The sequence below is a fragment of the Festucalex cinctus genome, chromosome 2, assembly GCF_051991245.1.
Source record: "Festucalex cinctus isolate MCC-2025b chromosome 2, RoL_Fcin_1.0, whole genome shotgun sequence".
NCBI lineage: Eukaryota > Metazoa > Chordata > Actinopteri > Syngnathiformes > Syngnathidae > Festucalex > Festucalex cinctus.
The window spans coordinates 39,502,951-39,514,242 of record NC_135412.1 but is presented as its reverse complement, the minus strand read 5'-3'; the positions used below and the strand labels follow the sequence as shown (position 1 = coordinate 39,514,242).

General features: G+C 38.3%; 1 protein-coding gene and 1 long non-coding RNA gene across 4 annotated transcripts in view; one reads left to right on the top strand and one right to left on the bottom strand.

The window, feature by feature from the left end:
- Positions 1 to 974: 974 nt before the first annotated feature.
- Positions 975 to 2,632, top strand: LOC144013181 (uncharacterized). Its single transcript, XR_013282162.1, has 3 exons — positions 975 to 1,271; positions 1,712 to 1,942; positions 2,216 to 2,632. It is a non-coding gene; the product is annotated as an uncharacterized LOC144013181 (long non-coding RNA).
- Positions 2,633 to 7,228: 4,596 nt separating this feature from the next.
- dennd2c (DENN/MADD domain containing 2C) overlaps positions 7,229 to 11,292 on the bottom strand; it is a 36,250-nt gene continuing 32,186 nt past the window's right edge. For 2 of the 3 annotated variants that reach the window (XM_077515060.1, XM_077515061.1), the window contains exons 17-19: positions 9,115 to 9,357; positions 7,873 to 7,959; positions 7,229 to 7,790 (exon numbers count right to left, since the gene is read on the bottom strand). In XM_077515060.1, coding sequence (XP_077371186.1) covers positions 7,759 to 7,790; positions 7,873 to 7,959; positions 9,115 to 9,357 — 362 coding nt within the window. In that variant the 3' untranslated portion in view covers positions 7,229 to 7,758. Of the gene's footprint in view, positions 7,791 to 7,872; positions 7,960 to 9,114; positions 9,358 to 11,292 lie in introns of those variants that run through there. The other variant, XR_013282567.1, reaches the window with a different exon arrangement.

Sequence of the window (11,292 nt, the reverse complement as noted above, 5' to 3'; positions counted from 1 at the left end):
TTCCCCCAGACATCTGAATTTTCTTTTCCATTCTCGAGGGTAGTTGCTCTTCCTGGTGGCCAAAATGAGAAATTACAGCCTTTCAACCCATCGCAAAAAGATGCTGTCCATCTCGAGGTGTGCAAAATTGAGATGATTCACCACAAGCTTTGTGAATAGACGGTTCAAATCTCCATTGTTAGCGTTACTATGTGGAATTTCCTACCACATTTTAGGCAGGTATTTTCTTAAACATAAAACAAAGTCAATTAAGTGTGTGTTTAACAAAAAAAAAAATACCTGTGATAAGCTTGAGCTTAAAACTTAGAATGCAATATGGAGGCACAAAATCAAATGGCTACCAAGTTGTAGTACTTAAAGCAATGGATTGTATAGGCCCATAATAATATTCAGACTCAGAGGTATATATTCTGTATTCTCTGCAACAAAATAATAATAATAATAATAATAATAATAATAATAATAATAATAATAATAATAATAATAATAATAATAATAATAAAGGCAAAAAAAACTGCAGCTTTCTTACGCACATATTCATGTATGATGTATGTCTGCCCCCAGAGGCCACGGTGCACAGACCGCTTTGAAGTATTAAAATAATCAGCATGTACAAACTGTTAATTTCTTTACATTCTACTTTTGTTATTACTGTAGGATGGTATAAAGCAAAAAATACTGTACTTATTCATTTCAATAGGGAAGGAAGATTTGCGTTATGGGTGTTTTGAGTAAACTTGATCATCAAGGCATCACTGTGTTTACTCTACCAGTGCTTTAGTAAATCAAACCCCAAAAACGCGCGCGCGCGCGCACACACACGCACACGCACGAGTCATGTTTATCACGTTTGTCTTGTTCACACCTCTATACAATACTGTTGAGCACAATGGGGGTCAAGAAGAACTTGCTTCATTCCACGTCCTCCACATTATGTATTTTGTGTCAAGAAATAGTCAAGTAGGAAGAAATAGGTCGCTTGCACATGTCGTCACTTCCGCCTCGGATTTCTCGTAGTCGCCATGCTGGGTGGCCTCCATTTACGTAGCGATTCGGTCTAACACGTATCTATCACGTTTGTTTTCTGCGTTTAAAATGGTACATTGTTGCTGCATCGTTGGCTGTTCGAACAAAGCCAAGGGGGAAAATGGTCGGTCTTTTTTCCGAATTCCGAAAATAATTAGGAACCAGGGCCTGGAGACAGAGGAGTGCGGACTCCGGAGGGAAGTCGTTACTTTGGGCTCGTGTGTGCAGCGATCACTTTGTGAGCGGTAAGCTTGTTTACCTTTATTTAATGCATGAGGATTAATAACGTTTCGACCGCCCATATATGGGCAAGTTGCTTATGTTTTGGATTCATGAGCAAGCAAGTTCGGTAGTACAAGCTGGCTAGCGGACGTTAGCCGAAAGCTAACATCGAACATTTTCACCCAAGTAGTGCCAGTGCAAAGTGTTTACTGCTGAAATTGGATTGATTAGTCTTGGGCTTTTAATGCCGATAACATGTTTTTTGGTGGCAAAATGTAAACTTGGAAAAAAAAGAGACAGAAGGGGCTGATGCAAGAAAACAGACCCCCGGGGGTGATGCAAGAAAACAGACCCCCGGTAGCCTACACATCATGCTAAAGAACTTATTCACGGCCACCCTACTGCGGTAAAATAACCAGTCTTTCCATATTTTATTTGTTTATATATTTGTTTATTTTAACAGGTCGCCCTGCGCCCGTTTTTCTGTCCAATCATCCCGACTGGGCTCCAACATTAAAGTTGGGTCCCAAGTTACAACATCTATGTCTCAGCCCAGTCGGTGCCAAGATATGAACGTGCACAGGAGAGACAAGCAAAGAAAAGACGACTCGAAGTGGCAGAGATTGTTGCAGTTATGCAGCCAGATGGCTCCAGTAACCTGTACCCTCAAGTACTGCTGACATCATTGACTCTGGTATGCCACTCAGAATTCATTACATGATATATTGTATGCATGAGTGAATGTATGTGTTTGTTTGTGTGTGTACACGCACCTTATATTTTAGAGACATTTGGAAGTGTTTATAGAAATAAGTATTTGCCTGTAGCAATGTTCATACATTAAAAAATGCAACAAAATGTGTACATTTCTTTTACACTGACAAAAAAACTATACTACTTTACTATATTAAACCTATTACTGGTACCGTATTTTTTTGTGATTTTTTTATTATTTTTTTTCCTTTAGGGATCTCATGCCACACCGACTTGATTGCCAATGACATGATGGAAACGAAGGCGAGCATCAAAGCATTGGAGGAGGACAACATGCGACTGTTTGTTTGGCGCTAATAAAGGCAGCGTTTATACAAATTCTATTGTTGGGTTTGTTTACAAAGCTATACATAATACAAATGACAGGATTTGGCTCAATGTGCAATATGGTCCCTCTTAAAGTAATGGCATAAATCTCTATTATTTCTAAAAGCACAAAAAATGAAGTGAATAATGATTAGATGTAGTAATTTCAGGGTTAAAAATTGAACTGTTAATTAATGTAGTTTATTTTAGCACAGGTGCCTACCATCCTGAGATGACGGTATGATGTAATGTTGATGGGGTACGCAATGACTTTCATTATGCTATGTACAGAGGAAAAAGTTGCTCTCTTTTAAATGTGTTTAATGTAAGACAAGTACCAGTACTGTGTTACAGTTTTCCCAATAATCCTTGTTTCACACTTGTCACAAAACCACTGTCCTTTTGGCAGTCTAGATTGGCACACTTCAAGTGATATCATTTGATTTTACAATCTACTGCAGCACAAAAAACTACTTTATTCCGCATCTTTGAAGTACATGAGCAAGTGGTAGGTGACAGCGGCTGAGCAGGAACACTGGAAGTCCACTGCTGATCTAGTAAATGCTCTCCCGAGCAGTTCAGGTAAGGAGGGGATTTTGGGAAAAAAAAAACTCTGGCTTTTCCAACTGGCCAAAACGAGCGATCTGGGTGGACTCGCTCAATCACACTTTGTCCACACCACAAAGTCGCAGAAGTCCCGTCCAGTTAAACTCATCTGTGCCTGAATCTGAAAATATTACAAACATTGTAATGAAAATATGAAACATAGAATTAAATAAGAAACTACAAAAAGTAAAGCCATACATACCTGGTAATACTATTGGTGTTGTCGTGACAAGTGATGGGAATTGTTGCCATCTGGCACCAGACAGAAATTGGGTGTTGTGACAGCCTCCTTAACCGTGAGATCATAAGAAAAGCTGTCAGTATGCTCAGTAGTTACCATGAACACGTTTTATTGTACTGGAAACTGAAACTAAAAATACGTCCTCTGAGAGTGGTTAACCTTAACCATTTAGAATAAGTTGATTAAGTAACATGTAACTAGTGAAAGGGTAGCATTAAATTTAATTAAGCCACGGGGAGGCTGTGCATAGTTACTTTTTATTCTTATACGCTCTGCCATATTTGCCTGTTATAAAATGATTAGAAAAACCACATCAGGTAAACCCAGCTGTGCATGTAAACACAATGATAACAGGAAGCCTGAGAACAAATCAACATTTTTGTGTGCAGAATTACCAACACCATGTGGTTTACTTACGTGCAACAGCAACCGTTTCTTCTGATGCGATGTTAAAGTTTACACTCTGTATCCACCCGCTTACAAAATAATTGTAAGCCTCCAAGGATTTGTTGGCGTTTTATGGAGCATGTTGTCAACACGAGGTAGGGAAAGATGTCCAGAGATGTCACATTTGGCCAGCAAGCTTTCTCCGTCAAAAAAAAAAATCACCCTTGGTCAGGACGTAATTAGGATCAATCCCGCCACACAGAGACACCTTCTGCCTGTATCGTTGTTTTTGATCTTCCGGTAAATCGTGAAAATACTGCGAAAATTACATCAGGTTGATGAGCTCTACCGTGTAACTCGCGAGTGTACCTTGTGAACCGGCGGACACCCAATATGGCGCCCGAAGGAAAAACTCCCATGATGCATTACGATGTGCAAGCGACCTATACAAATAATCATCTCTCTCATTTTGGACAGTTATTTTTATATTTTTGTATTTATTAAACTTCGAGTCCAGGCTCCGGCCTTCCTGGGTGGAGTTTGCATGTTCTGAGCCTGTGTGGCTCTTCTCCGGGTACTCCGGTCTCCTCCCACATTCCAAAGACATGCATGGCAGGTTAATTGGGTGCTCCGAATTGTCCCTAGGTGTGCTTGTGAGTGTGGATGGTTGTTCATCTCTGTGTGCCCTGCGATTGGTTGGCAACCAGTCCAGGGTGTCCCCCGCCTACTGCCCAAAGCCATCTGAGATAGGCTCCAGCACCCCCCGCGACCCTTGTGAGGAATAAGCGGTCAAGAAAATGGATGGATTATTAAACAGTTTCGTAATAACGTAATAATCGTTTTAATGTAGTCCTCAATAAAGTGAAGGTTTTGTGATGATTAACATGTTGGAACAGGAAATTGCGTCTCACCATAAAACTTTTGTCAAGATGCTTGTCACTAACTGTAAATTTCAGTCATGCTCGAAAGTATCAAGTTCCAGATTGGGAGTGCTTCTCTTGTTGTCGTCACCCTCTCAGTACATGACGTAAAACTAGTTTGAACAGGGCTCGTTCCTGGGTGGTCTGTGAGCATCCTTTTCCTTTCATCTGAGGCTGACAGCTTCGACTGTATTTGAACAGATTCAATCTACAATTGTCATCACCCGATCTGTACTCAGATTCTTGGACTTTCTCTGCCCTGAGTGTGATTTTAAAAAACACTCTCATACAAAAACAATGCTGACATAATAAGATCTGTAGTGAAAGACTTATACAATCTTCAGTACATCTTTTTAAAAGTTGAGGTCAATGTACTGTATATATATTTGAGCCGGTGTTTATAATGTTTACCTTGTGTGCACCATCCTATACTGTGAATGCAAAACTGTCCACCCAGTTTTTAGTTTAAAAGTTCTTGAAGATATTTATTGTCCATCCTGGGAAACAAAACACAATCCTGAAATATTTCATATGAATGAGTAAAAGCCCCAAATGACTAGGACATTGTTTCCTATGATGTAGGTTCTTCCATTAAATCCATGCTACTGACACTAATGGCAGTAGTATGAGTGTTCGATACTACAGCTGGGTTATTTATTAACCCAATGTCAAATAATGCAGTGTCATATCAGCAGAGCAGTGTTTTAGTGTGCTGCATCAGTCACTTTGAGGAACAAGTCAGGGAAATGTTCTTCCTGGAACACCAGCTTGGATTAATGACACATTCCTGACTGTACAGATTAGGCTTTATATTAAATTATTTGTCCGGATGTGTTGCTTTAATAGGATGCACGTGAGAGGGTGGACTGTAAAATCTCCATGTCATGATTGTTATAATGTCTGTCTGGCTCCAAATCACTCAGGAGCCGAATGAGGACAAACACAATAGAAAATGAATGGATGCAATTTACATCATGTATTTTTTCAGTTATATTTTTCTATGAAGAGATTCTTGTTCTCCCCAAAACAAAGACCCTTATTGACTATACTGATTTTTAAGATATTTACAATCAGTCAAGACTATAACAATCAGTCTCAGAAAATTTAGGGACAGTAACTGCATCGGCTCAAGAACCCTAAAGTATAGAATAGTTTTTAATCCTGTTTGGTCTTCGTTTTATTCGTCAAAGGTGTAATTAGTAGATTTAAATAGGTAAGAACATCAAGGATGACCTTTAATATTCATGCATAGATCACTTTTTCACTATTGTTTACAGTTCAGAACATGCTCACAAAAAAAAAAAAAAAAAAAAAAGTAAAAAAGAAAAAAATCTGAAATGAATCAAGTGTGAGACCAATCAAAAATATTTTGTCAGCACATCCAACTGACAGACGAGGACTGTGGCCTAGAAACCTCGTCACAGTTAATGGTGAAACCACCATTAAATGTTTTGGTCCAAACAAAGTAGATAAACATCCAAATAAATTCCGAGTTCATGAGTTATCAAAGCTTGAATTGAGTGTACCATTTGCTGTATATCAGCTTAGGTCATCGATCTTTATGGCTCTGCAATACAAAGTCACGTTTCTCACCAAGTAAACTTTGGCCCTCCACTTGCTTACATCCTTCCAGACAAGGAAGGAAAATATCCTCATGTGAGTCAATATTTCCTTTGGCGAATTATCGGGAAGACAAGGCTGGTGCGCATAAAGGCTTCCTGATCGTGACATGAGCGAAAGTGGCTTTATTGTCAAGCTCACGTTTCTGGCTCCAGGAACGGTTACATTAACCGAACCTACTGCTGCATTTAACCCACCATACATTGACACACATTAACCATTGTCATCTGTTTTTCTGGTAATTTTCACTAATTGTCAAATATGATGCATAGATAAAGATGCAGTAAAAAAAAAAATAATAATAATACATGAGTGAAAATAAAAAACGGATCACTTGTGCATCAGTCAACACCACTTGTACATACTGTATAATGGTCAGTATGCTACTTTACAATCAACAACGGAGTGGTGTTGAGTTCAGGAAGTAGTGGATTTGTGCAAAGAGCCCATTCTTTAGGAAGTGGCATTATGATATACTGATGTCTTATTGTTGTTCAGTGTTTTGCAAAACATTTGGTCCTATTTGTTCCTTCAGTGTAAGGTGTTGATAATGTCATTCTTTGTTGTTTTTTTTAAATGTTTCTGCAAGCTTTAAAAAAAAAAAAAAAAAAAAAAAAACACAACAACAAAAAAAACCTCAAAAGTAATTATTCTCCATGGTGAGCCAACAGACAGACATTTTGGTCAACTACCCACTGATCAAACGAGTAATTCCTGATCTTAAACCTGTGTTGCATTGAGATTTTGTGCTATATTTAAGCCAAATGAAACCTGTTTAGAATCCAAATAATCGTTAATGGTTGGACTATTTGAAGATAGTTTCTTACAGCTTAAAAGCGGGCAATGCTTCAGGCTTCCTGTTGTGCCAGAATCCTTAATGTGGTCCCGGGTGTGTGTGTCTTTTTAAGACACTTGTTACTCACAAACATTGATTACATCTGTGAAGATCTAGTGAAAGATTGTAGTACTGGAGCATCATGTAGTTACAGTTATGAATCAATGTGCTTTGAAGTCCATTGGTTAATTCTTGGTTAATTCTTAAAACACTAAATTCAAACAGCGTGACCAAGACTTTATGTTCATATGATGTAGCATGCACAAATAAACAAGCATGAATGCAATACTGTTCATGTTGCCCACGTACGCGGGAACCTTTAACTATTTAATTACAAAAAACAGCCTCACAAAATATTTTCACAGGTTCTTAATGTGCAAAATGTATTTAAATATAAATATGTACAAATTCATTTTACGCAGAGGGAGAGGAGATTCTGACATTGAAATGTTCTGATCAGACAAATTTCAATTTGAAGATCAAACGTTAACAAATAAACACCTTTCTACACATTGTAGTTACATGACAATATATTGTACAAAAGCATACGTCAGCATAGTCCTAAACACGCTATTTTTCACTCGGTATGCAGATCAAAAGTGAAATCAAACTCTCCTGTTGAACTAACTGAAGATTCCAGTATTGAAACATCAACAACAACGTTGTTGCAAGTTGCAACGTTGACAAGGAGGAAAAAAGAGGTCGAGGTCGAGGGACTATTTGTCACTCACACATACACAAGCTAGAAGACATTTCTAGTTGAATCACTCACTTCCTAAAAAGTCACTTGCAAAACACAAATGCTGGTTGGTTGTTCATTTTCATTTAATTTGCAGGAGCTTCATCTTGTTTCCTGAAGTAAGCAAACAACAATTAGCTCAGGTAAGCAGTTACTTTTTGAATCATAATCATACAAATCGAAGAATAAGACTCACCCAGTCCTTTAAGAAACTTGTTCACTCCGCTCGGCTCCGGGTCGGTAGAAGAGTCCAAATATTTGGCCACTCTAGTTTCAAACAGCCCTGCAGAGGAGAATTACACACAAATTACTCATAAACACTAGTTGTCAAATCTGCCCCCACAGGGTAGTTAGCTACTCGTAAGATTGTGGCGTAATTAGCATCATGTGAAAAAGTCAGAGGAAAAAAAACGGGAAGATTTAAAAAAAAAAAAAAAAAAAGGTTTTGCCCTTGAGATTGGCGGATGATTTTCAGCATGTAAAATTTTGAACAGCATCAAAAGCACAAAATGAAGTTTGAAATGAAGGAAATGGAAGAAGCAAACTAACCATGCATACTTCCCTACATTTGTATTGTTTTGTTTTGTTTTTTTACACACACACACACACACACACACACACACACACACCCCCACACCCCCACACACCCACACACACACACACATATACACACAACTTGTACACTGAAAGAATAAGTTTCCTTAATGCGGTATACAGTGAACTCCACAATTGTAAAATGAAAAAGTCCAAAGACAAAGCAATGATCATAAAAGCTCCTCTTTTGTGTGATGACAAGATGCCACCAGATGGCGCCAAAGTAATATTTTATATGAGCAATGCCTTTGGCCTGAGCATCCATCCATTGTCTTGACCGCTTCTTCCTCACAAAGGTGGGGGGGTGTGCTGGAGCCTATCTTAGCTGGCTATGGGCAGTAGGCGGGGTACACCCTGAAATGGTCGCCAGCCAATTGCAGGGCACACAGAGACGAACAACCAACGACACTCACAAGAACACCTAGGGACAATTCGGAGCGCCCAATTAACCTGCCATGCATGTCTTTGGAATGTGGGAGGAGACCGGAGTACCCGGAGAAGACCCACGCAGGCATGGGGAGAACATGCAAACTCCACCCAGGAAGGCCGGAGCCTGGACTCGAACCCGAGTCCTCAGAACTGGGAGGCGGACGTGCTAACCAGTGCCGCCCTGGCCTGAGCACATAACGGTTATTAGGCATGTTTTTCAGCAAATATCAGCAACTAGGATTGCCCAAAAGAAAAAAAAGAAAAAAAAGAAAAAATAATAATAAAATTATCACCGCAATAATTTTAAGGAAGCCAGCAACAAAAGCACACACTTCAACAGTGCACCATTCTGAAATATCAAATTTGCTCAAATTAATCTTTATACTCTCGCTCCAAAATCGCCGATTAGCATTACCTCGTCCGCCGCCCTTGCGCAACTCTTTGTCTTGAATGAAGCCGGCAAACATCTGCGATTCCATGAAGAGTTGCAAGAACTGACGGACGCCGCGCGACGGGTGAGACTTGCGGAAGCTGTCGCGCTGAAGCTCCCTGCTCCCGTTGGACGACTCGGCCATGTGGAGGGGATAGTGGCCCACCAGCTCCACGAAGAAGCGCACAAAGGCCTCCGACACCAGCGAGCACAGGTCCACCGGCTCACCTGGACGGGATTTGACATTATCTATTGAACCAGCTGATTTTGACATGACGTGTGTACATGTTTAAATTATCTATGCAGTATACTGATTTGTGTGTCCATCAGGGTTATATAATGGTTTAGGATTTTTCATTAGCTAATTTATAAACTCATTTCATGTGTTCCTGTGAACTTGGATTTACCTGCGTGAAGTTGGCCCCCCACCCCACGCAAAATTTGATGGAAATAGTTTGTGCTCCGTTTGTGCTGGATTGTGCAGTTAAAATTTTCGTTTGTGCCGCAACGGTTTTATAGATATTAAACATTTTAGGTTCGTGTGATGACGTCATCCAGCCCCCCATTTAGTTCGAAATGGACCCAAAAAGGTGCCAATCGTTTCCGAACGGAATGGGGGGCAAGATGCAGTCATCATAAATTAAATGTTATATCTATAAAACCGTCGCAGCACAAACTAAACTTTTTATGGCACAAACGAAACAGACTATTTCCATCAAATTTTGCGTGGGGCGGGGGACCAACTTCACGTACATCTTGGATTTTACTTGTTTTCTTTATGACTGCAACACTTGATCTGATGCAGATGTAAAGTGCAATAAAATGATTATTAGTTATTTTTCATTTCTTAGTTGTTGTTTTTTTGTTTTAATTAGTATTTAAATTTAAGAGCAGGTTTGCTATTTTTTCCCAACAATACTTTGTTTTAGTTTTTTTTCTGTTTTTTTTTGTTCTTAGTTGCGTTAGTTTTACTTTAAATATACAGTATTATGGAGTATTTGTCCATTTGTTGTAATTAGTATTTAAATTTAAGAGTAGGTTTGCTAGTTTTTATTTATTTTTTTCAAAAATACTTTGTTTTCGTATATATTTTTTTCTTAGCTGTGTTATTAATTTTTATATAGTGTTATGCAGTGGTAATTTTGACAAAAAAATAATTTAGTTTTTGTTATTGTCTTTTGACTAAAAGTAAACTTTTAGTCACAATTTAGTCATCTGATTGTATTTTAGTTTTTAATCCAATTTTAGTCGACAAAAATAAAGAGCAATTTCAGGCGACGAAATTGACAATTTCGTCGATATTTTCCTTCGGCATAAATTTCAACTTTTATGAAACATGTTGAACTGACAATAATATGCCTTCATTTCATTTTCACCTTAATAATAAAGTGCATAATTGCTTGAGATCAATCATCTCAATGAATGGCTTCTATTTTAGTTTTTGTTTCATTTTCATCTGAAAAAAAATTTTTGTGACAAAAATCATGACAAAAAATTTTTGGCGACGAAATTAACACTGGTATTATGGAGTATTTGTCAAGTGAGAAAGAGGGAAAGAAGGTCATGGGTCATGGTAAGTATTGTGTACTAAAGTAAACTATAATTCCCAAACGACTGTTTGACCTTACTAAGTTTTTTTTTTTTTTTTTTTAAATAAACGTAAACATTGTTTCAGTTAGTTATTGTTTTTATTAAAGCGCTCTCGGTTTTATTTTATTTCATTAAGAAAAATGTTGTTGTTTTTTTATATTTTAGACTTCACCACAACATCCATGGTATACAGAGGTTGACACTAAGAATATGGATGTAAATGGAGAGATTGTGGATATAGACCAGAGGTGTCACACATACGGCCAGGGGTCCACAACCTGCACGTCAGGGGTCCAATCTGGCCCATGGAGGACAAAATACAAACTGCCGTTTTTCACTAAAATTAATTGCTGTTGCCAACTGTTGTTGTTACCACAATAAGATAATAAATGGGGATATTTGTGCAAAAAAAAGTTATTACTATCATTATTGCTATTTGTCCTTAGAAATTACAACAGTTTGACATACCTGTTATCAACTCATTTACAAAATGCATACAGTATTCCAGTGAAGAATCAGATCAAGCTCTAATGTGACTCACAAATCAAGTCAATGTTGTCATTATGATGTCCA